General features: G+C 41.3%; 1 protein-coding gene across 1 annotated transcript in view; it reads left to right on the top strand.

Moving 5' to 3' along the window:
* Positions 1–26,731, top strand: part of LOC137331596 (cohesin subunit SA-1) — a 163,183-nt gene that overhangs the window by 104,276 nt on the left and 32,176 nt on the right. The window contains exons 2-8 of the mRNA XM_067995499.1: positions 1,259–1,443; positions 3,281–3,386; positions 6,778–6,936; positions 8,322–8,418; positions 14,795–14,871; positions 16,622–16,826; positions 19,123–19,274. Of these exons, the coding sequence (XP_067851600.1) occupies positions 1,415–1,443; positions 3,281–3,386; positions 6,778–6,936; positions 8,322–8,418; positions 14,795–14,871; positions 16,622–16,826; positions 19,123–19,274 (825 nt within the window). The 5' untranslated portion in view covers positions 1,259–1,414. The remainder of the gene's footprint in view (positions 1–1,258; positions 1,444–3,280; positions 3,387–6,777; positions 6,937–8,321; positions 8,419–14,794; positions 14,872–16,621; positions 16,827–19,122; positions 19,275–26,731) is intronic.

The raw sequence follows: 26,731 nt of genomic DNA on the forward strand, positions 1-26,731 counted from the left end.
AAATGTCCTTTTTGTTACATGTAGAATAGATGTTGAAATACTTGACTTTAATTTTTGAAGAAAGTAACTGAGGGGTTAATGCTTTTTATCATTTTAAGCTTGTGGATAATACTGCCCCTGGTGGTGATATGAAAGTGCAAGCTAAATAGGGGTGAGGGAGAGACCATACCACAAGATCACAGTTTACAAATTCTTCCCAATTCAAATAGCTTAGCTCCTTGTTCATATTAAAGGATACTTTAAAAGTGATATCTGTGGATGGAACATGTAATGGAAATGCTGTAAGAACACTATTTTATGAAAATACTTCTCAATTAATCTTTTTAACCAAAGATGATGAGCTTTATTTCAAGTAGTTTAGAACAAGCCACATTATATTATATACATCTTGCAAGGGATTTTGACTCCTTATCTTTTGTGATCATGATGCTTTGTCAAAATAAAATGTATTACTGTAGGTGTAAACATACAGAATTGAGGCAAATGCTACAGTGTGCAATACAGAAGTATTCCTGTGGGTGTCTCTTTTCCCTAGTGATTTCATAAAACTAAGTAACAGTGGGTTGAAAACCACAGAGTGGACAAAGCAGAAAGAGCCTTTTTACTCAGTTCTGCCTATTTCAAACCTACACTTGCAATAAAAATCAGCTGAACTTTTAAAAAAAAATATATAGTTAAGGGAAGTCTGTGATCCAATTCCTTTGTGATAAAATTCAGTTTTCCAAAAGAAGTTATTCTTGATCAAATTCAACTTTTAATACTGCCATGTATATTTCTGCTAATAGATGTTGGCATTTGCAAAAAGTGCAGAACAGTCATATTTTAATCAGTAAAATCTGTATGTTTAATCAACTCTCTTGAAGAAATTACAAGCAGACAAAAATATGAAGACTTTTTATACTTTGAGCAATTTCTAATTCATCTCATTTTGTTATATATAGCTAATTGATATGGGGAGGGGTGTTACAAGTTTCTGACCACTACAGATTACAAGTATTTCACTTGTAATCTGTAGTGGTCAGAAACTTTATAAAACTTTGATCTGCACTGAAAGCAATTGTAGCCAAGGTAGAATGTGGACAGGCTTGGGTTAACAGCAATAGGCCACCCCTGCAAAGGTTCCAAAACGTGGTACTGTAGCTTGAAGTATTGTTAGAAATGTATGAATTTGTAAAAAATAATACATGGTAATATGTTTGTTTTCTTCAAAAACAGTTCAGGTATTCTTTTCTAACACTGCAATCACTTTTCATTTTAGAATTTGCCCAAATATGTCTTTCATAAAGATTAATCAAAAAAAGGGAGAAGTAAACACTTTTCACATAATCAAGTTAATTGGAAGATTACCTAAAAACAAAAGGAGGAAGTTGCAAAATTCCAGCCCAGATTTGTGGACGGCAACGGTGCTGAAGAGATGATCACTCCAGAGATACCAGTGTTACAGTAAGTACATCAATTTTAGATGATCAGAACATTGAAACAAATGTTTCCAGAGTACATGTTCTTCAGCTCAGGGCACAAATCCATGGAGGACTGCAGTAGTATTTCTTTAAAATAAAAAAAAGTGATATTTTGTCCCTGCGAACAACAACAGCTACTGTGAATGAAAAAATATTTTGTACATTCTTTTATTTTGTTTATATTTTGCATCCAAAATGCACTGAAATCTATTTTGTTTCATCACTGGTATTTTAAAAGCTACTAAAAACATATAGCATTCAAAATGTTTAATGAAAGCTAATTTATAAAAGGAAATTGATGAATTCCAATTGTAAAAGTATTGCATGTAATTTGGCTTGTGTACGATTGGCTTCATCAGTATTCATTTTTAAAAATCTGACCATTACACAGAATCAGATTCTGTTCTTTCGCAAATTGGTTTGTGAAATATGTTTTTTTTCTGTTCTGAATATTTTTGTTTAAACAATGAGCGCTCACTACTACATGAAGGAAACTTGTTTGGATTACATCAGCTCAATTTAAGGATCCATTTATGCTATAAGTTAAACGCGAAGTAAGTTCAGAGTTAAGGCTTGACCTGACTCCAGAGTGAAGCATAGTGAGATTGCTACCTCTTCGTGTCAGGTCAGACCCTGATACTGAATTCAAGCTGAATTTACACTTTACTGATCGTTGATGTGAAGCAAAACAACTTTGCACTGACACGATAGCTGTAGTGAAAATTCGCTCTAATGTACTCAGTAGAAATTGAAGCACCTTGTGTTAATGACTGTTTCTACTGATGTTAATTAAGTGCTGTAACACCGTTGTGCTCAGTACCTCTACGTGGACAATTCTCTTGATTTTCATTAATCTTTCTATTGTGACAGGAAAAATTCCAAAAGTTAAGAGAAGGTAACTCAAGTACTGTATATACCAAATACTCATGTCCCCACGTAGCCTTCTCTTAATGCAATGTGAAAATTGCATTTTAATGGCTCCATCATTGATTAACGTGAATAATTAGTTTGCTGTGTGAAACAATTGAAGTGAATGTGCTCTGGTCATGCTGGCCAAGGAATGCATCACCTTCCTAGCTTTGGTGTCAGTTTATTCAGTGCATTAAATACTGCCTTTGCCAAATTCAAAAGAAATTAAGTTTTTTAAAAAAAAAGGTTTGCTATCAGTCTGAAAGCAGACTGATCATACTGATGCTAGTGCAAAAACAGAATGGACTTATGAGGATCCCCTGCGTTGACATTACTCAATTACGTTTTCTTCTTTGGTTTACTGTCTCACTTTTCACATGAATTGTTTGTACTGGCTTCCACAGAGGAACCCTTAATTACAATTTTTTCATAGTATTTTTGCTTCTTAAATTCAATGTGGAGCACATCTAGGAATAAGTAGTTAACAACATTTGCAGTATTTTACCCTTTTCCATCTGATTCTTTGTAACTTCGATTTTTATAGTTGCTATTTAAAATAATATGAGAAGTATGACATTATGCTCGTCATTCAACTGTGATGCTTCACTCTTTCAAATTGTGTCCTTATTTTGTATGACAACTTATTAGAAAGACGTGAGGCAGAATAAGCATGCTGTGTAGGTCTTTAGTTTTTAAATGTGCCTGCTTTGTATAGATAAGCTTACACTGAATTCCAAATAACTTATATTATAGAATATAGTTAATTCTATAGCACTGATAACTCAGATTTTTGCTTTGTCCATTGCGTGGTGGTGATTATGGGAAGAATTGAAATATAAATTCGAGCGCATATAGTCTCACTTTGTATTTCTTTTGATTTGAAATTATATTTTGTAATCCTTAACTTTCAGGGAGTCAACCAATGAAACAACCATTCATTCCGATGTTACTAGTGAATTCGATGACCCAGAGGTGAAAGGGCGGAAACGCAGAGCTCGAGGTCCTGGCAGACCCCCGGTATGGATTTTTAAATAGTGTTTTTCATTGTGTCATTAAAAACATCATATTGGTGCATTTTGCATTAGTAAACTTATGCTGGAGGTACCCAGAGCTAAGAAAGTGGATAAATCTATCAATTAAAACACCAGAGTAATTCAATTCATACAAAGGGCACAGCATTCCGAATATTATATATATACAAAAATGGAGGAAACACCTTCATATTTTGACATTCTACACCAAATTAAAACTGTAGTTTTTGGCCTTTGACAGCACTCATTCATTGTTTTTAATTCTGTACTAAATCACAGTCTGCTTTCCCATGTTGCCTGCTTGTTGGAATGATCCATTTGTTCTCTACACCTCAGTAACCCTTTGTGCACTGAAGTAGCATTTCTGCATTGCTGGCAATGCCGGCATTTATTTCCCATCCCCAGTTACCCTTGAGAAGGCGATGGTGGGCCTCCTTCTTGAACTGCTGCAGTTCATGTGGTGAAGGTACACCCAAAATGTTGTTAGGTAGGGAGTTCCAGAATTTTGACCCAGTGATGATGAAGAAATTGTGATATATGTCCAAGTTGGGATGGTTTGTGACTTGGAGGTGTTTCCATGCACCTGCTGCCCTTGTCCTAGGTGGTGGAGGTCGCAAACTCAGGAGGTGCTGCCGAAGAAGCAGTGACGACTTGTTGCAGTGCAGTGTAAGTAACATTTGCGCCAGGCAATGACCATCTCCAACAAGAGAGAACGTAACCATCTCCTCTTGACATTGAATGGCATTACCATCACCAAATTGCCCACCATCAGCATCCCGGGGGTCACCATTAACCAGAAACTCAACTAGACCAGCCACATAAATGTGGCCATCAGAGCAGGTCAGAGGCTGGGTAATCTGTGGTGAGTGGCTCACCTCCTGACTCCCAAAAGCCTCTCCACCACCTACAAAGCACAAGTCAGGAGTGTGATGGAAAACTCTCCACTTGCGTGGATGGCTGCACCTGCAGCAACACTCAAGAAGCTAAACACCATCCAGGACAAAGCAGTCCGCTTGATCTGCACCCCATCCACTAAACTAAATATCAACCAACCTTTACATCCACCTCTTCCACCACTGGCGTACCATGGCTGCAGTGTGTACTAACTACAGGATGCACTGCAGCAAGTCACCAAGGCTTCTTTGCAGCACCTCCCAAATGTGATTCTCCCAGCAACATGCCAAAGTAATAATATGACTTCGACTGTAAGCATCCTCAGTGCCCTGTTTGACCCAAAACTGTGCTTTAAACCCCACATCCCAGTCATCACTAAGACTGCCCATTTTCACCTCTGTAACATCATCCGCTTCTGCTACCAACTCACCCCACTGCCATCGAAACCCTCAACCACCTCTGTCAACTTAAGGCTCAATTACTCCAACCATCTTTGTCAGCTACTCAAGTTCCAACTTACATTAACTCCAACTTGTCCAAAACTCTGCTGCATCCTATTCTGCACTAAGTCCCACTCTCCTGCTATTCCTGTCCTGCAAACTTTCAATGGCTCCATGTCCCCCAGCATCTTGAATTCAAATACCGTATTCTCACTTACAGGTTCTTCTATGACTTGGCTCTCTCTACTTCTGCAACCTTTCCTAGCCCTACTTTTCATCGCAGTGCCTTATATATATTTTTGCTATTTTATTTCTCGCCTGCATTGATTGCCTGGGAGAGGATAGTGAATCTTATCTTGTGGATCTGAATGTCACTGCCTTTTAGATCATGGCTTTTTGTGGTGCAGGAGCTTTCTCTCTCATTTCAAATGGTTAGAAGTGGGCTTAGGCCTGGGGAATGGAGCAAAGACAGCCTGGGAACAGAACCACAGGTGTCAGGACTACATAATGACGTTGCGTGGAGTTTCAGGAGGGGGTATTGAGCAAGGGACAGCTAACGACAGAACTAAGTGGAGAACTGAGTGGGTGTAAAGTGACTGAAGACAGCGGCTGCAGAGGATGGGGAACTGAAGATTCATCAGCATGCATATGCCTTTGGTGTGATGCACATGCTGTTACATTCCTGTTGGGCCAGGCTTTGGAGTGCAGTGGTGTGGGTAAGTGTAGTGCTGCCTGCTCGTGGGGGAGGGTGTACTTGTGGATAAGGTTATTGATTTTAAGTTGCAGGGTCGTGGAAGAGAGACGTTGGAGTGATTGGAAGGTGGAATGGGAAAGCTTATGGATACCTTTGTTGCTTTTTAAATTGTGTTATGTGCAAGTTTACTTTTAGGGGACCTGTATACCCCAGAAATTTGTTTGATTAAGCTAATCCCTTTCTACCAAATCAGAAGTGGCAGTAGCCAAATGGTTAAGGACTCTGCTTTGGTTCCTACTTACGGAATTTGATCGGCTGAATGAACAGAATTGAAGGGTGGAGAGTCCACTGAGATGTGATTGGTTGAAGATACAGTGGTCTCTGGTTCTGCAATCTGATGGAAGCGAAGGAACACGACAATACATGGACTGATGCAAGATTTAAAGAAATAGTTAGATTGCTTTTCTGGTTGCCAAACATCTGGTTACTAGTAAATGGCATTCAAAAGAAAAAACACGAGCATGTTGGAATGGTTGCTTGTTTAATTAATGTTGCAGGGCTGGAATATATTTTTTATCAATGCAGAGAGGCGTCTGATTGATTTGGGCACCTGTAGGAAATCTGTAAGCAATTTCTATCTAGGAATGTAGGATTGGACAATTGCATTTGGTAGGATCCCTGTGAAATTTGGATGGGAAGTGGGTTGGCCTTTCAATACAATTAAGGTGGCCACTTTTAGATCATCCATTGGTGTGAGTGGATGGATATTTCGAACCAATGTTTGGTAACCCAGCTGAGAAAGGGAAAGGGAACTTTGGAAAATAAAAAATTTGCAGTATTCAATATGTGCGAGTGTGATGTAGTGCAGAGCCACACCAGATAGCGAGGTTCTGGGTTTGAGTCCTAATTGCTGCTGTGGTACCATATGGTTGAGACACTATCTTCAAGGGAGGAGGAATCCTGATGCTATTATTCTGTTACTGTCGAGCAAGGCCAAATAAGCTGGCAATCTTACATGGGTGAAGGAAGATTAGTTTGTATGTGTTCTGACCAAAATTTATTATGGAACAGGGTGCCTTTGGTTTCATGGTTGAATTAATTAATTACTTTACAGCAATGATAAGGTCACTTGAAGAAAAACTGTTCACATTAGGTGCAACGATCTCCGTTCATGAATTTTTACTTCCAGCTCACGGTGGAAATAGCTAGTTAATGTCCTTTGAAATATTGGCCTTTCCTGAAATTTTAGTAATAACCGAGCTAAGTAAAAATGAAGAAGTGAAAATTCACAAATTATGAATGTGCCCTTTTTAACTTTTAAAAAAAAACCTCTTTGTTCTTCTTTCAAGACTGCTAAGAAGGCAAGACGTACTCCAGGAGAGAAAAGTCGTGCAGGAACAGGTGGCAGAGCAAGTCAGGGAAAGGCTAATGGTCACCATCAGCAAAATGGAGAAGTTGAACCAGTCACACTGTTTGAGGTGGTGAAAATGGGAAAGAGTGCCATGCAGGTAAATGAAAAATAAACTATCTTATGGACCCTTCCCTTCAATCCTTTTTCATGGAAAGAACAAGCAAACTATTTCTGACCCTTGCTAATTAAGTTATAAGCATGTTACAGGAGTGGTAAAAAAAAAGTCAAATCCATTTACATGCAGTCCTGACGATTCTACATTTGGAAGGGCAACGAGGCAGGATTTATATTTCCAATTGGGATCTGACCTAATCATTCACTTCCAAGTTTTCTGGTTAGACCACAAGTGGAGATACCTACAGTGCCCCATACAGTAGTTCATTAATCACAGTTTATTTTTCAGGTAAAGTTTTTTTTTAAGAAAAACTATTTTTCAAGAGCCACTTCATTATCTGCAATCCACTTTTTTTTTAAAGATGCAAATTATGCTGTCCTACCATTATGTTTTAGAAGACTCTTTTAATAGTATTGTTAATAACATCAGGGATTCACAAGAGACAAAGTAGTACTAGCTAAGGCAATCAACCCCCATTTATACTGCTGTGCAGATTCAGCAACTTTGAACATAACATTGTGAATGTGCAAGATTTGTACTAGTAAATTTGCAGTTGTGACCTTGCCATTCGGGTAGCAGACCTTCCCTGATGGAATATGTTAAAGCAGCCTCTTTTATATTAAATGGAGCTGCCTCTTCAGGCAAGGCTGTAAGATTTAAATAATAGGATAAGATTTACTGTGGCACTAAAGATTAGGACAACAGTTTGTCCCTGTGATTCCTTAGACAATGAGTTCCTAGTCTTAGTCAAGTAAAAAATGTGAGCAAAGAAATGGGGTAAGACCTAACAACAAATCATTATCTTGTGCTCTTGGAGTGGATTTCTCCATCCTGCTCTAGGGATCTAAAAATGAAGCAAAAAAGGACATGCTGCAAGAGTTTATATTTTGAATGGGGAATGCTGCAATCTGTTCCTATTCCCAATGTCATGAGCAGAATGGTAAAGATGTATCTTAAGGGGAAGTTCTTTAGAAACTTTCTGTTCCTAACTGAAAGTAAGTGTGTGTCTGTGTGTATTAAATTAAAAATATCTCACCATATATCATTGTGTGATTTGGAGGCTAGCGTTCAGTTGCTCATACTTGGCCTTTAAGTTGGCTGACAGAAGTGGTTCATTTGAAAATGCACTAATATACATACTGACAGTGACCTCACAGTACAAGTACAGATCAGAGTGTTTTCGGTGAGATCTGTGTTGCATTTTACTCCATAATGCCCAACCACAGCAAAATCTTGCTGGAGGAAGTTGTGGAGTGTTTTACGCTGAACAGTCGTGCAGTGAAGCTGTGGAGTATCAGCTGCTGTAAATACCTGATAGGTTTATCCAGCCTTTTGTAATGAATTGATAGTAACATTTCTCTCAACAGTCTGTGGTTGATGACTGGATAGAATCATACAAGCAGGACAGGGACATCGCACTTTTGGACCTAATCAACTTTTTCATCCAGTGCTCAGGATGTAAAGGTAAATCTGAAGGCCTTGAACTATTCATCAAAGAGTTGTAGTATGTCTATGCCATAAAAAATCCATTGCATCAGGGAATATTTTTTGTGGTTTATTTCGACTAAGTAACATTTTTTTACACCTTGAGGCCTAGTTGTATTTTTGTATAAGATATAGAATTTTTTTTTACAGGAACAGTAAATCATGAAAGTAACATTACCTTACAGTAAATACCTAATCACTGACTTTCTTTGGATACTCATCAAGCTCTATCTGATATTGTATGAGAAACTTAGCATTGAACAGCAGAACACAGCTATATATTTGTTTCAATTAGCAATGTCTGCTCAAACTGACTCACTAGCTCCCCTATGTAATGTAGACAAAAGAGCTCTACACAAATTGAAGTAGTCTTCGTAGAAAAGGTGGCAGTTTGAGAAATCAATAACTAATATATAATTGGGAGTCTTTTCAGTCACTTTCCAGTCTTTGATTTTTTTTTGAACTATTGCTTGATATTTTTTCATGTTCAATCATAAGTCCTGTTTCATAAAAGATTGTGACTTCAGTATTTTTCAGACCAAATACATCAATTTTCCATTGATAGATTTTAAATGCATTCACGTTGACAGTTTTTCTTAAGCAGCAAAAATAATTTTCTGATCCTGACTTAACTGCCAAGTGAAATAAAGGTGATAGAATTTATCATAGAATATTAGGTGTAGTATTATACAAATATTTATTACACAGTGAATTAACGTAAAATTGGGTACATAAGTTGCACATTGATGGATTTTTAAAAGTAAATGAACCGGAAATGTTGGTTGGCAACTCTTTGGTACAGTTGATCACTGAGGTGCAAATTTTGTTCCAGTGCAAACAATAAACGTTAAGGTAAGGGAACTGTGCCATGTTGTGGGGAAAATTACCATAGTTGGAAGTACTTCTAACTCTGCAGAAGTACAGATTTGTTTTATACAGTTTCTTGTACTAAAAGTAGTGCTAATTTTTCTCAATTATTTTGTGGTTTGTTACATCAGCTATTTAAGTGTTTGGTGTTGTGACATATATGGCCACTGGGCTGGCTGTTCCCATGGGAGTTCCTTTGCTGTGCAACTCTATCTTTGGCCATCCGTTGCTATCCTTTTTCCTTTCTCCCCCAATATCCTTTTTTCTACTGTATGGTAAGTTCCCCTGGCTCTAATAGTGGGTGCATTTTAGACCTAACTACAAGTTCAAACTGCAAGTTTAAAGTTACTTGGGCTCACTGCCTATCTCCTGACCATGCTTGCTGTTTGTTTTCATCAGTGAACAAATGTTCTTTGCTCAAATTTGGCTTACAAATTCCTTGAGTTCTCTGCTGTCAAGAGTATGCTACTCCACTGGACTACACTAAGACTTAGCTGCTGTGACTCTAATGATCAAAACAACAACAACAACAACAATTTGCATTTATATAGTGCCTTTAACGTAGTAAAACGTCCCACGGCACTTCAGAGGAGTGATTTCGAAACAAAATTTGACACTGAGCCACATTAGGACAGGTGACCAAAAGCTTAGTCAAAGAGGTTGGTTTTAAGGAGCGTCTTAAAGGAGGGAGAGAGAGGTGGAGAGGTTTTTGGAGGGAATGCCAGAGCTTATGGCCTAGGCAGCTGAAGGCACGGCCGCCAATGGTGCAGCGATTAAAATCGGAGATGCGCAAGAGGCAAGAATTGGAGGGGTGCAGAGTTCTCGGAGGATTGTAGGGCTGGACGAGGTTGCAGAGATAGAGAGGGGCGAGGCAATGGAGGGATTTGAAAACAAGGATGAGAATTTTTAAATCGTTGCTTAAGTTTTAAGGTAACTTTGTCTAGCTTACAGCCCATCCCACACCGCTGCTGTTACCTGCTGAGCTTATAACTGTCCTGGTTTCTCAGCTTTATTTTGCTAGTGTGGTTCCTGGGCCGAAGTCCATTTCTACGCTGCTTCTGGATCTTATAGTGACTGCCAACTTTGCCACCATTTTTCTACCCCACTATCAATTCTGCACACCTCCTGGCTCTTCATTCCCTTTCCACCATCTACAAGGCACAAGTCAGGAGTGTGATGGAATACTCTCCACTTGCTTGGATGAGTGTAGCTCCAACAACACTCAAGAAGCTCAACACCATCCAAGATAAAGCAGCCCGCTTGATTGGCACCCCATCCACCACCCTAAACATTCACTCCCTTCACCACCGGCGCACAGTGGCTGCAGTGTATACCATCCACAGGATGCACTGCAGCAACTCGCCAAGGCTTCTTCGACAGCACCTCCCAAACCCACGACCTCTCCCACTTAGAAGGACAAGAGCAGCAGGCACATGGGAACAACACCACCTGCACCTTCCCCTCCAAGTCGCACACCATCCCGACTTGGAAATATATCGCCGTTCCTTCATCGTCGCTGGGTCAGAATCCTGGAACTCCCTACCTAACAGCACTGTGGGAGAACCGTCACCACACAGACTGCAGCGGTTCAAGAAGGCGGTTTACCACCACCTTCTCAAGGGCAATTAGGGATGGGCAATAAATGCCGGCCTCGCCAGTGACGCCCACATCCCATGAACGAATTAAAAAAAACCTCAAACAGTGCATCCTCCGATACTCTATCCTTCAAATAGCTTCTGGACTCGCTCGCCCGCTACACCTGTCTCCAAACCTGGATATCAGTTTGTCGATACTCCAAGCTTGACTCCACCTGATCCACATCAATTTTATCCCACCATGGGACCTCTGACTTCAACTTTAGACACCCTCCTATTGTCTCCTCTCTATTCCCTGTTTATTACCAGGACATATCTGCCCTAATCTTGCTATGTAACCATGTCTAAGTAACTTGAGTTTCCCTGTGTCCATTCGTTGCGTGTTTTGGCTGCTGCTTCAAACCTGAGCCCGTCACCTCATTTCCCTTACCCTCCCTTTTTTCTCTCTCTCTTTTCTCTTTACCTCTCCTAAGCACCCCTCTCCTGCTGTCATGCCTCCTTTCATTTCTCCCCTCTCGGATACTCTGCACCCCCCCCCCCCCCCCCCCAAAATCTCTTCCCAACCCATCAACACTCTTCGACCGTCCTACTCTCCTGCCGCCATCTCAAGCTTGATTCCCTCTTGGATGAGCCTACAGCTTCTCTCTCTGCCTCTTTTGGCATCCTCTGAAGGGCCCATCAAGGCACTCGTCGCTGCTTCCTTACGAGCAGCAACCCCAACTGCCGCATCTTACCCTCTCACTGACCTTTCAGCCCAGTGCGGCCGCTGGGGGCTAATCTTGACACTCTCCTTCCCATCCCATTCACCCCTCCCAGCTCTGACCCTGTGGACTCAGCCAGCAGATCAGTTATCACTGTCCCCCTCCACATCTCCCTCCGGACTGTCCGTTCATTTGCGAACAAGGCCCTTGCCATCCATGAGCTTATTGTGGATGATTACATGGCCTTGACGGAAACTTGGCTGATGGGTGATGCCACCTTCCCTCTTAATGAAGCCTCATTGCCTGGCTATACCGTCTACCACTTGCCCTGCCCCAACTCCTGCGGTGGCGTTGTGACCTTATCACAAAATCACAGCGTGGTCTGTTCCCCTACTCCTCTGGCACCTTCTCATCCTTTGAGCATCTCACCTTGTTCCGCCTCTCTCGCTTCTCCCTTAAAATCCTCGTACTCTCGCCTACCCAGATACAGTGCCAAGAGATAACTTCACTGCTTTCCTCCCTCAGACTCTGCACCGAGCGACTTCTCAACCTTGATGATTTCAGCCTCCATCTCAATTCATCATGCCCTCTCCCCTCTGAATTCACTGCGCTTCTATCCTCCTTTAATCTCTCCCTCCATATAAACACCTCTACCCATATTCACAGCCACCCCCTTGACTTTGCCATCTCACGTGACCTCTCTACTCCCACCATGTCAACTACGGATAAGACTATCTCTGATCGTTTGTATCCCTCTCCACCCACATCCCACTTCCCCTTCCCAACCCCACTCCCTCCTGTGTCCGCACCTGGAAAAAATGCTCCCCCGAGTCACTTACAAATTCTCAACTGTCTAGCCTTTGGTCCTCCATTTACCACAACATTTCTGTAGCTACCGATCTGCTCAATCACACTATCACCTCCACTTTTGCCCTTGTCCCCATTAAAACCATTACTCTCTGGTAGCTCACCCTGGTACGGCCCTTATCTCTGCACCCTGAAGTCAAAGGGATGCAGACTTGAACGTTTATGTCAGACAACTGGTTTAGCCATTCATTGCCACATCTGGCTGGACGACCTGAAGCACTGTCTGGCCCTGCTCTCCTCTGCCAAAGTTGCTCACTATTCCAAGATCATCCTAGAATGGAAAGATAACCTTTGGCTTCTCTTCTCCACTACAAACCGCTTCTTAAACCACTCTCTCCTGCCCCCTGCACCCTCACCTCCAACAAGAGGTGCTAGGAGCTCATGGACTTCCTTGTCACTAAGATTGAGACTATCCGTTCAGCTGCCTTTGCTGCTTCCCTCCCATCCCCTATCCCACCAAGCCAAACTTCCCCTAAGATTCCCCCCTGCCCTAGCCCAGAATACGCATCTTTCTGTAGTTCCTCTCCCATCTCGCCTCATGCCCCCTCTGAGCTCATCTTGTCCTTGAGACCCACCTCCTGCTCCCTCTACCGCATTCCCACCAAACTGCTGACCACCCAACTTCCTTTCCTGGCCCCCATTTTAGCTGATATTGTTAACGGTTTCCTCTTCTCAGATACTGTCCCCCTCCCCTTCAAATCTGCCGTCATCACCCCATCCTTGACCCCTCTGCCCTTGCAAACTGCTGCCCAATCTCCCGTTCCTCTCAAGTCCTTCAATGTATTGTCGCTTCCCAAATCCGTACCCATCTTTCCTGCAACTCTATGTTTTAAACCCCTTCAATCAGGTTTCCGCCCCTGCCACAGCACTGAAACGGCCCTTATCAAAGTCACAAGTGACATCCTATGTGACTGTCACCGTGGTAAACTATCCGCCCTCATCCTTCTCGACCTGTCTGCAGCCTTTGACATGGTTGACCACACCATCCTCCTCCAAAGCCTCACCTCCATCGTCCAGATGGGTGGGACTGTCCTCACCTGGTTCCATTCCTATCTATCCAGTCATAGCCAGAGAATCACCTGCAGCAGCTTCTCTTCCCGCTCCCACACCGTTACCCCTGAAGTCCAAGAATCTACCCTTGGCCCCTCCTGTTTCTCATCCACATCCCACCCGTCAGTGATATCATCCGAAAACACGACGCCTGGTTCCACATGTATGCTGACGACTCCCAACTCTGCCTCACCACCACCTCCCTCGACCCCTCCATTGGATTGGCCACGCTGCTTGTCCAACATCCAGGACTGAATGAGCAGAAATTTCCTCCAACCAAATATTGGGAATACCGAAGCCATTGTCTTCAGTCCCCGCCACATACTCCGTTCCCTAGCCATCGACTCTATCCCTGTCCCTGATCACTGTCTGAGGCTGAACCAAACCATTTGCAACCTTGGCGTCCTATTTGACCGAGATGAGCTTTCGACCACAAAACCGTTCCATCACCAAGACCGTTACTTCCACTTCCATAACATCGCCCGTCTCCGCCCCGCCTCAGCTCATCTGCTGCTGAAACCCTCAGCCATGCCTTTGTTACCTCTAGACTCTATTCCAATGCTTTCCTGGCCGGCCTCCCATTTTCCACCCTCCATAAACTTGAGCTCATCCAAAACTCTGCTGTCCGTATCCTAACTCGCACCAAGTCCTGTTCACCAATCACGCCTACGCTCACTGACCTACAATGGCTCCCGGTCCGGCAATACCTTGATTTTAAAAATCCTCATCCTTGTTTTCAAATGCCTCCATGACGTCTTCCCTTCCTATCTCTGCAACCTCCTCTGGCCCTACATCCCTCTGAGATCTGTGCGCTCCTCCAATTCTGGCCTCTTGCACATCCTCAAAATTAATCACTCTGCCATTAGAGGCCGTGCCATCCATCTCTCTCTCTCTCTCTCTCTCTCTCTCTCTCCCCTTTTAAGATGCTCCTTAAAATCTACCTCTTTTTTTTGTCCTAATATGTGGCTTGGTGTCAAATTTTGATAGTGCTCTTGTGAAGCGCCTTGGAACGTTTTACTACATTAAAGGCGTTATATAAATGCAAGTTGCTATTGTTGTTAATGAAGCAGCTGGACTTGCTTTGTTTTTTCAAGACATGGTCTGTGCCCAAATATGTGACTTGAAATCTAAACTTTTTATTTTGGCATGTTTGCACTGTACACTGCCTGAGTAGAATTTACACTGGTGCTTTTTACACTGTCATTATTATATGCAGAGACCTATCTGTAACACTGATCTTTTCTTTATAATATCTTGTTTATATTTCCTTTGCAGGCACTGTAAGAATTGAGATGTTTCGAAATATGCAGAATACAGAAATAATTAGGAAAATGACTGAAGAGTTTGATGAGGTGAGTCCCCAGTAGTTCAGTGAATAAAATACACCATGCTGAACATACAAATCGGGATGGTCCCAGGTTTGATCCCTGGTCTGTTGTTATATGTTGTAACTGTTAATGTTCTTTTGCAGTAAAGTTGAATATTGGGTGCAGTAAACTCTCCTGCATAGATTGTGGAAGTCCAAAATCTGTTTTTAAAAGCTCACTAGTGAGGCAAAAAAATTCCCTTTTTTTTACACCGAAGTAAAGTGAATTACTTAGTTTTCATATTGCTGGAAATTCAAGGGCATCTGTGAATCCTGAGTTTTCGTACTTTTTTCCCAAGAATTAAAACTACTGCAGTCGACTGAAAGCCAGGTAATTAATTGGAGGCAAGACTATATTAAGTGAGGTTGTTTAGCCAATACTTTGTTCAATTGCCATGTTGATATCAAGGCAGCATTTGACCGAGTGTGGCATCAAGGAGCCCTAGTAAAATTGAAGTCATTGGGCATCGGGGGAAAACTCTCCAGTGGCTGGAGTCATACCTAGCACAAAGGAAGATGGTAGTGGTTGTTGGAGGCCAATCATCTCAGCTCCAGGACATCACTGCAGGAGTTTCTCAGGGCAGTGTCCTAGACCCAACCATCTTCAGCTGTTTCATTAATGACCTTACCTCCATCATAAGGTCAGAAGTGGGGATGTTTGCTGATGATTTCACAATGCTCAATTCCATTTGAAGGTGGCAGGACAAGTTGAGAAGGCTGTTAAAAATGCATACGGAATCCATGGCTTTATAAATAGAGGCATAGAGTACAAAAGCAAGGAAGTTATGCTAAAACTTTATAAAACACTGGTTAGGCCCCATCTGGAGTATTGTATCCTTTACTTTGGGAAGGATGTCAAGGCCTTAGAGAAGATGCAGAGGAGATTTACTAAAATTGATATCAGGGATGAAAATTAGGTGGAGAGACTAGAGAATCTGGAATTGTTCTCCTTAGAGCAGAGAAGGTTAAGAGGAGATTTGATAGAGGTATTCAAAATCATGAAGGTTTTTGATAGAATAAATAAGGAGAATCTGTTTCCAAAGGCAGAAAAGTCAGTCACCAGAGGATACAGATTTCAGGTAATTGGCAAAAGAACCAGAGTTGACGTGAGGAAAATTTTTTTTATGCAGTGAGTTGTTATGATCTGGAATGCGCTGCCTGAAAGGCTGTTGGATGCAGATTCAATAATAACTTTCACAAAGGAATTGGATAAATACTTAAAAAGAAAAAAAATTACAGGGCTGTGGCGAAAGAGCAGGGGAGTGGGACTAATTGGATAGCTCTTTCGAAGAGCGGCGCAGGCACGACTGGCCGAATGGCCTCCCTCTGTGCTGTATCATTCTATGATTCTATGAAATGAAATCAATCAATTAGAAACCATTTACTAAGCATCTTGTAAACATTTTTAATTTCATGTTGCAATGTAGTTCTCTGGTATTCTGATACAGTAATCTATAAATGATTTTAAACAAGTTTTTTTAACTAGATCAATCCTCTTTGAGTTTTTGTACGTTCCCTTGGCAGCTTGATTAATGGAATGATGCTGTATTGGACTTCATTTACAAATATGTTTGTAATTGGCCTTTTGCCAAGAATGTGGGCCAAGCACGACTTGCCAGAAAAAAAAGATTGCTGTGTATATAGTAAATAAAACTGTAGTGCTCCACAGCAGTAAATTAACAGACCATTTAATGACATTCAGTTAAGATTATAGTTTGGAGTATATTTATTTACAGGACAGTGGAGATTACCCTCTTACTATGCCTGGTCCTCAGTGGAAGAAATTCCGATCAAATTTCTGTGAGTTCATTGGCGTGCTGATCCGGCAGTGTCAGTACAGTATTATTTATGATGAGTACATGATGGATACAGTGATTTCTCTGTTAACTGGACTTTCGGATTCCCAAGTTCGAGCCTTCAGGCACACCAGTACATTGGCTGGTAAGTGGACACCAAGGAACTGTTGTGCATTATTGATTGCTGTATTAAACATTTTATTGGACTTATAATTTGATTCTGTTGTGCCCTGATTAATGTACAGAACTGTATATATTTGGTTAGCCAGCTGAATGTTACAATTAAAATATAGTTCTGTGCACTGAATAGTTTATGCGGTGTATGACGCACAATATAAATTATTTAGGACTGTAATTGTAGTTATTTTTGCGCACACTAAACATTTTATTACATTTAAATGACTACATGGGTTTATTTTCAAGCCCTAATCTGACACATGCAACACTTCTGTATTTGAGTTTGGGTGTAGCTTATCTTTTTTTAATATAATTATGGTCCCAATGAACCTTGCAGCAGGTTTGGAGTTTAAAGCAAATCACCACTTCCTGAGCAGAACAAGAACAATTCCATTTATATAGCACCTTTAACGTAGAAAAATGTCTGAGGCGCAATCGGACAAAAATGGCCGCTGAGACAAAGCAGGTGATATTTCTTGGTCAAAGAGGCTCTTAAAAGAGGACAGGTAGGTGGAGAGTTCGGGGATTGAGCTGGAGGAGGTTACAGAAATAGAGAGTGGTGAGACCATGAAGGAATTTAAACAAAAGGATGAGAATTTTAAATTGGAGGCATTGTGGGATCAGGAGCCAATGTAGGTCAGCAAGGACAGGGGTGTGATAGGTGAGGCGAATGGGGAGGCCGGCCACTACAGCATTGGAATAGTCAAGTCTGAAAGTGACTATCAATCTAGAAAACAACTAGACTTGAGTCAGTGCTGGTTAATAGATGCACTCCATTTGCTGATGCCACTAGAACTTAGCCATTTCAATTTTTCAAACATGTAATTAATCTCTCCTGTGCTCTTCAGGAGCAGATTTTCAAATACAGATTTTGGGGGTGGGGGGGGTTAGCACCTTTAAATTTACCTTCAAATTCTTTAACAACTAAAATGTTGACTAAAAGAGGCTGGATGGTAGATTGAGTTAGTGTATTGTTTTAACTTGTTGCAGGGCCTCAATTTGAATTCTGCCAGGACTGATCAGCTGAAAGTTGGTTTTGTCAGCTGGCTATAAGATACCTATCTGAAATATGTTTGTGCAGTCTTGACACAGTTCTCAGCGAGTCTGAGTCCTACAGATTAAAAACTGCCCACAATTCAAAAGAAACTGGTTTCATTCAGGCTGCAAGGGTAGCTTAGTTGGTCTTTTTTTCATGATATATGTGACATACAATTTATTGCCAGTCAGCAGTAGATGATCATATCTCAATAGACTTGTAGCGCTGACATTCTGATTGTTAAACAAGTATGTGAATGTCATTGTGCATCAAAATCATGTAATGCGATGCTATTGCGAGTACAGAAGATGACCAAATCTGAATAAACCAGAAAAAATTGAAGCTACATGCACAAGTAATGAATGCTTGGATGTGATTTTGTGACTGTTACAGACCATTTGCTCTCTCAGGACATCTTCTGAACCTGTCTATTGGATTGTAATCAATCTTACACATTCCTATCTTGAATTATATAGTACTTGAATTGTCAGGTTGTGACGTTATCCCTTTTTGAGCTTACCTTTGCCGACCAGCAATGTACTAAAAATCTGTTCACTGCTTTTAACAGAAACATTTTGGGTTAAATACTGAGTGCCCCAAATTTAGTGCAGCAATAAAGTAAACCTAGGATGTAGATTAAGTCAATGTGCATTTAAACTTTTCAATTGCTTTACATTTTCTTCAACATTTGATCTGGCATTCCGTCAAGTGCTAAGTGTTCTTAGCGACTTGCATCCAATTGGCTTTGCGACAATTCCAATTGTTAAAAATGGCTTTGTTTCATGTATGGATTTTTTACACCACCAAACTAAAAGTATATTCATACGAGTTAAAAGTGGACTTGGTTGAGGCTACTTAAATGTAGTTTGGTGTTCACCCAATGTAAAATAGCAGCTTATTGAGCAGTTTTATGGCGATAGTTCTTTTGTTTACTGAGGACTTATTCAGCCATTGTTTATGGTTTGGTGTTGCTGTATTTGGAACTCCAGGCAAAGAACTTCAAAATAAAGAAAAAAGCAGACAAGAGCTCAATGTTCAGCCCAAATTCAACATAAGCATATGCAGTTCTTTTTAGAGGTGTTATTTAAACAATTCTATTAAACTTTGCCTTACATAAAATATGGTATTTTCCTACACTGCAGAGATATAAATATGACTCAGCTTGGCCATTTGCACATTACTATATTGCATTATTTTGCAGTTGACATTTTTACTTTTTTGCTCACAGCTATGAAGCTGATGACTGCATTGGTGAATGTGGCCTTAAACTTAAGTATACATCAGGATAATACACAAAGACAGTATGAGGCTGAGAGGAACAAAATGATAGGCAAACGAGCTAATGATAGATTGGAGTTGCTTTTACAAAAGAGAAAGGAGGTAAGGCTGCTGGTGTTCTTTATTGCTTTTGCAAATGTTTTACACTTGGGCATACGTAGTAACAAACTCAAATTCCTGGAAAGTATTTAAATATGCAAATAGTTGAAAGTGTACTTTTTTTGTAGTTGAAAAAATGCTGTAATCATGTTAAATAATTGACTCAGAATAAATCCATAGCTAAGAATAATATACTAATGTTAATATGTAAGTACTAAGCTTTCTGCATTTATTTTGTAAAATGATTGATCGACATGAAAAACTAGACTTGTGTAGATCTAGAAGTTATGAATCTGTAAGCAAATATTCATCTAAAGTTGAAAAATATTTCAATTTAACCAATCAAACTGCACCAGTTGATTTCTTTCATAAGCTGGTGGCTACATTTTGGTAGTATTTTATTTCCTAAACCAGTTTAATCTTTGTGCATTTTTAACATGGCAATGTGGTTGAAGTCTTGTTCTTACAATATGAAATAAACCTTAACCAATAATAACTGGAAATAGAAGAAACTCTAAATGCTGGAAATTTTAAATTAAAACCCAAAAATTCTGAAAACTGCAGGTCCTGCAAAATCTGTAAAGAGAAAAGACAAGTTTCAGTTTTGAGTGTACACCCTTCATCAGAACTGAAGACTAAAAGATAAGGAAGTATTTTAGTGAGGTTGGAAAAATAGAGAGGGTAAAGAGGAAGAGAGGAGAGAATCAACAAATACTCCAATCTCTGAAAGGAAGCTAGTGGATTGATTGACCTGCAAACTGCTCAATAGAAAACTGTTCAATGACATAAAAGATCATTGGTGAGGTGATAGAAAGAATAACAAGAATATTCAAATAGGCTAGAATGTGAAAAAAACATGGGAGAGGCCAATGCAAACAAACAAAGCGAGAAAATAGAAAAATGGAAGAAAGAACAAAATCTGCAAATGCAACAGGTCTGAAATAAAACAAAAATGCTAGCAAAGCACATTGGGTCCGCCAGTTCGGGGGGAAAATAAGAAAAAACAGGTTCTGACGAACATCTTCATTCCATCTCTGTGTCCCTGACCTCCCTGTGACGTGCCACATTAACCTCCCACTTCCATTCTCACTTTGACATCTCTAGCTTTGAATTACCACACTGCAATGCAGAGTTTAGTATCTCAATCCTTTCCTGCGCACTTTGCAGCCATTTGCCCTGAAAATAGATTTTAGTAAATTCAGACCTTAGCTATATCCTCTTCCCTTTACATCAGCGCATGCTGGTGAGATAGTGTGGGTCTGTTGTCTTGGGAGAGAATGGTGGTTGACATTTGGGTGTAGGCCCTTTGTCAGACCACAATGCTGGCCAGAGGGGTTGGGGGGGTGCGGTCAGGGCAGCGGAGAGAATAAGGCTTTTTCGGTAACTCCATGGCGGAGTGACAAAATAGTATTTTAGTTTGAACTAAGAACATGACAGTTGCTTGGGTAAGAAATAAAAGTTAGAAGTTATTAGCTGATAGTTTACTTTTAGTTAGCAAGCAGTTGTGCCATGAATCGGAAACAAAAACAGAAAAACACTGGAAACATTTAGCAGGTCACTTAACTTTTTTCCTTTTTCCACAAATGTTAATATTTCAGGTATATAACCCCTCATCAGAACCAGCATTTTTCTGTTTTTGTGTCAGATTTCTAGGATCTGCAGTATTTTACTTTTTGTGCCATGTATTAGATGAGTGTGGCCATTATTTAGTGATCCAGCACTACAGCACTTAAAAATGATAATGTATTAATGGAGCGCTAGATGCTCGTTCTTTGGGGATAACTTCTCTAAGCTCCCCCATCCCACTTACCTCTTCAACTGTCTCCCCATCCCCCCACAGCCCTGCTGGTGTATATGAATCTCTGCCTCTTTCAGTGACGCCCTCCAGAAGTTCATTCACAAATAAGGATCTCGCTATCTGTCTGTTGTGAATGCCTCTATCGACAGCCTAGTTTTTGTGGAAACCTAGCTTAAAAGTGGCGACTCCTTCCTCCTCACCAAAGTCTCACCTCCTAGCTGTAATTTCCATCATGTGCCCTGTCATATTGTCAATGGGAGAGTAGCCCTTCTCATTAAGTTCCACTTTTACCTCTTTTCCCCCATTCCTCTAATACCTTCTCCTCATTCAAACATCCCGCCCTTTTCCATCCCTCATATCTCTCACTCAAAATCCTTGTTGGATACTGTACACCCAAGCCCTATATTGAGTTCCGCAACCAAGATCTCTTTCCCTTCTTTCCTCCGTTAGCCTTCGCGCAGAGCAATAACTCATCCTCAGTGACATCAACCTACACGTAAATACCCTTTAGTGTATCTGTCCTCTTATTCTCTCTCAATCTCACCCTTCAAATATACTCTCCCACCTACACCCCCTCATTTTTGTCCTCTGTCATGCTCTTACGGTCTTGATCATTGACAAAGTTTATTCTGATCACTTCCTCATCTCCCTTACAACCCACACCACCCTATCTTCATCCACCCCCTCTCCCCTAACTGCTCATCTGGCCTTTCACCCATTGCACCTCTGCAGCTGTTAGCCTATTCAACTGCTCCCTCCCCTCTGTTTTTGAGACCCTTGTTACCACTAAATCGCTCTCCTGACCCTCTGTTATCCCTAGACAGTCACCATCTTTGTTCCTTTAAATTAGAGGGCAGCAAACTGAAGTATATCTAGCACACAACTAACGTTGCCATTCTTTCAGATTTGGCTTGACCATTGTAGTACTTTGCTCTACTCAGCAAAAGCCTCTTCTTGCTCCAGAGTTATCATGGAAAGCAGCCAGAAGTCCGTTTTCTTCGTGTTTAACTGCCTCCTCAAACCCCTTCCCACCCCCTACCCCCCCCACCTCATCACCAATATCAAGTATAAGGAGTCCACGGGTTTCTTCATTTTAAAAATTGAGACCATCCATCCAACTACCTCTGCCATGGTCTCCCCTTCCTCTTTTCCCCTGCTTTTGATCTTCATCCCTAGTCTCCCACCCACTCTAGCTCAAATCCCTGATCCCTTTCAAAACCACAATCACTCCGCCCCTTAAAATAAAACACTCTCAACCCATCTGTTCTATACAACTACTTCCCCATCTTTAACCTTTCCTCTCTAAGGTCCTCAAACATATCATTGCCTTACACCTCAGTCTTCATCTCTCCCAAAGCACCTTGTTAGAATCCCTTCAGTCCAGCTTCAGCCTTGCTTACTGCACTGAGATCACTGGTCAAAGTAACAAAATGGCATCCTCTGTGATCAAAATTGTGGTGCGTTATTCCTCCTCCTCCTCCACCTCTCTGCTGTGTTTTGTATGGTTAACATTCCTTTCTCATCATATCTCCTCTATTATCCAGTTCTGTGAGACTACCTGTGTGTGGCCCAGATGCACCTTTGCATCTCCAGCACTGACTTTGCTTCTTGCCCCTGCACGGTCAGTTCGCGAGTTCCCCAAGGATCTATACTTGGTACCTTCCTCCCCTTCTCGACTGTATACTGCCCCTTTGCAGTATGATCTGGAGTCAGCTTTCATGGGTATGCTGATGATAGCCAGCTCTATCTCTCCACCAGTTCCCTCAACTCCACTATCACCTCTGTGCTGCCAGACTATCTGTTAGACATCAAGCCATGATGAGTCAAAATTCAGGAAACAGAAGCCATTGTTTACAGTCCCTGCCATAAACTGTGGTCCTTTTTCATTGACTCCATCCACCTATTTAGCAATTCACTCAGACTGAACCAGTCCTACAAAACCTTGGCACCCATTCCCAGAGCTGAAATTCAAATCCACATCCTATTCATCACGAAGACCACTTAGTTCCACCTTCGCATCATTGCCTGCCTCCACTCCCACTTCAACCTACTGTCACTGAAATCATTATCCATGCTTTTTTCATTTCTAGACTCAAATCTCTTTGATATTCTATGCTGGCCTACCATCCTGCATCCTCTATAAATGCCAACTTGTTCAAAACTCAGCTGCCCATATCCCACACTGTCTCACTTGCCCATCACTCCTATTCTGTATTAGCTTCTTAACCCTCAATGCAATTGATTTAAAATCTTAGTTCTTGTCCTCGTCTTCAAACTCTTCATGGGGTCTTCCAACTTTATCTCTGCAACCTCTTTTGTCTCTTCTTGCACCCTTCCGTCCTCTTGACACTGGCCTTTTCTGCATCCTGCCCTCCCTTTGCCCCACTATTGGTAGCAAAGCTGTTAGCCGCCTCTGCCCTTCTCTCTAGCTGTGCCTCTTTAAACCTCTCCACTTCTTCCTCCACCTTTTTAAACCTTCTCGAGACCCATTTTTTTGACCAAAATTTTGGTTACCTTGCCTTCTATGATTTAGCATCCATTCCGTATTTATTTTTCCACGTCCAAGTTGTTCTTAACAAAGATGCTTATAGTTTCATTAGTCCACGTTTCACTTTTGCTTTTCCTTCTGTTCACTGTCGAGTCTTTCCACTGTACCCCCTTTCATTGTAGTTTGAAGCATTCTCAGCAATTTTAAAACATAGAAGTGAAAAGGGAAAATTAAAGGAAACATGAAGCGTGGGTTGAAGAACTGGGATTAACGAAGATTAGACATAGTTAAGGAAGCAGTCTGAGGGCGAGACTGTTAATGAAATGGCTGCAAGGATAAGCAGTGTGGTTAAAGAACTGGAGTCTGAGAGGAGCGCATGATTAATGGAAGATTGGCTGATGGTTGCATATAACTTCGCTCATTGTGCAGAACCAGTAATTCAATCCCATTGAGTTGAGAGGAGAGAAAGAAAGCAGTGGCAGCACTTAAAGAGATTTGACTTCTCTTATTGGCTGTCTAAATCGGCTTTTTGATGGCAAGAGTGTTTACACGGCGGCTGCTGAGGAATTTATCATCTTCAGTTTTACTGTTTAAACCCCAATGGAGAAAACAGTGATGAATTACTTGCATAAAATCTCATTTATTGGATGTGATCTGTTAACAGAGGCTACTGAGAGATGGCAACTGGCAGAATTATACTTTAAAGCCCCTATGTCATCAGATTTTTCTTTCTGCTAGGCAACAGTCTAAATGTCCTGCTTTACTTGAAGGCAACGGACAGATTACTACAGTTTTACAATTAACACCTTTTTAACAATTTCAGTATTTGGAGAACTGTCAGTGGAAATATTATTAACAAAGGCATAATTCCTAAAGCATATGTTAAGAAAACTCTAAACTAAACAAAAGTCAGGTGAGACTATTTTGGACATGAGAATTAGGGCTGTTAGTTAATCGCAGTTAACTTCTGTGATTAACGCTTTAATTTATTTAGAGTTTCATTTTCAAAAGGCATTTGCTAAAGTACAGCATAATAGACTTGTTAGCAAAATTAAAGCCCATGGGATTAAAGGGACATTGGCAGCGTGGATACAAAATTGGCTAAGGAACAGAAAGCAGAGAGTAGTGGTGAACGGTTCTTTTTCAGACAAGAGGGAAGTATACCATGGTGTTCCCCAGGGGTCGGTATTAGGACCACTGCTCTTTTTTATATATATTAACGTCCTGGATTTGGGTATAGAGGATTTCATTTCAAAGTTTGCAGATGACACGAAACTCGGAAATGTAGTGAACAATGTGGAGGATAGTAACAGACTTCAGGAGGACATAGGCAGACTGGTGAAATGGGTAGATACCTGGCAGATGAAATTCAACGTAGAGAAGTGATACATTTTGGTAGGAAGAATGAGAGGCAATATAAACTAAATGGTACAATTTTAAAATGGGGGGAGGCAGGAACAGAGAGACTTGGGGGTGCACATACATAAATCTTTGAAAGTGGCAGGACAAATTGAGAAGGCTCTTTTTAAAAAAAAAACATATGGGATCCTGGGCTTTATTAACAGAGGCGTGGAGTACAAAGGGAGTCATGGTAAACCTTTATAAAACACTGGTTGGGCTTCTGCTGTTCAGTTCTGGGCACCACACTTTAGGAAGTATGTCAAAGCCTTATAGAGGGTGCAGACGAGATTTACTGAAGTGGTACCAGGGATGAGGGACTTCAATTTTGTGGAGAGACTGGAGAAGCTGGGCTTGTTCTGCTTAGAACAGAGAAGGTTAAGGGGAGATTTGATAGAGATGATCATGAAGAGGTTTGACAGAAAAAGAAACTGTTTCCAGTGGCAGAAGGGTCGGTAACCAGAGGACACAGATTTAAGGTGATCGGCAAAAGAGCCGGAGGCGACATGAGGAAATGTTTTTTAATGCAGCGACTTGCGATGATCTGGAATGCACTGCTTGAAGGGGTGGTGCAAGCAGATTCAATAGTAACTTTCAGAAGGGAATTGAATAAATATTTGAAGGGAAAAAATTTACACAGCTGTGGGGAAAGAGCAGAAGAATGGGATTAATTGGACAGCTCTTTCAAAGAGCCGGTACAGGCATTATGGGCCAAATGGCCTCCTCCTGTGCTGTACCTACTACGGCTATGATACTATGATTTTTCGAACGTGCATTAATCCTGGAAGTGTCGTTGGATGAGCTGTCCCGATAAATAGAGTAATCGACATGGGGAAAAAAAGAGCTCAGCTACTAATTGACTTGGTATTGGAAGTCAGTTGTGAATCGCGCGCTCCCTCTGTTCTCCCCTCGTATGTCCAGCCTTGGTATCAGGGGAGTGTTGGTAGAAAAACTCTGTACGCTGACGCCAGCCTCGCCGACACCACTGGTTGCCAGGCAGCGACCGCCATGTTATTAGGGGCTGGCGGTGCGCAGGCAGGCCAGGCCTCTGAGGGAAGAAGGCAGGATGCTTATTGGTGTTTATCCTCTATAGGATGAACAGCGGCTGCCCCTGGCGGTGGGAGTGGAATGCCGCTTGTACAGCTGGAGGCGCTCTGGTAGAAAATAGAGGCGTTGAGTGTGATTGAGGTAGGAGCGGCAGCTATCCGATGGGACAGCCCGAGGGGCCAGTGCGAAGAGAGAGGACGAGCTAGGTTGAGATGGGAGCAACGGCCATGCAGTGAGTGAGGCCACCTGATACTCCAACAACTTCACACCAGGCAGAATGACCATCCCAACAGGATCTTAAAGCCAGAGTCCGTGCCACCCCCCCCCCCCCCTCCCATCCCTGCCCAAGTCCGTGCCCTCCAAATACACATTTTCCTGAACAAGTTCCATTTATTTTTATGTTGCTCGTTCAGAAATAGGAAAAGAGGATTTTTATACTGGATTGTTTTTTGGATTATAATAGCATCCAGTAATAAAGCGAACTTGAATGAGATGGATGCAGTAATTGCATTAATTAAATACACAGTTAAAACCAAGATTAACTGAGATTAAAATTTTTAATTGCGATTAATTTTTTTAATCACTTGACAGCCCTAATGAGAATATATGATGCACAGATGTAAAGTTCATTAAGTGCTCATCATTACACTTTGTCTTATTCACGCATAATTGATTATGGTGCAAAGCTGTGAGCTGGGAAGGACAGAGAACCTGTCAAGTACCAAAAGC

The sequence above is a fragment of the Heptranchias perlo genome, chromosome 13 (assembly GCF_035084215.1).
Source record: "Heptranchias perlo isolate sHepPer1 chromosome 13, sHepPer1.hap1, whole genome shotgun sequence".
In the NCBI taxonomy this organism is placed as follows: Eukaryota; Metazoa; Chordata; class Chondrichthyes; order Hexanchiformes; family Hexanchidae; genus Heptranchias; species Heptranchias perlo.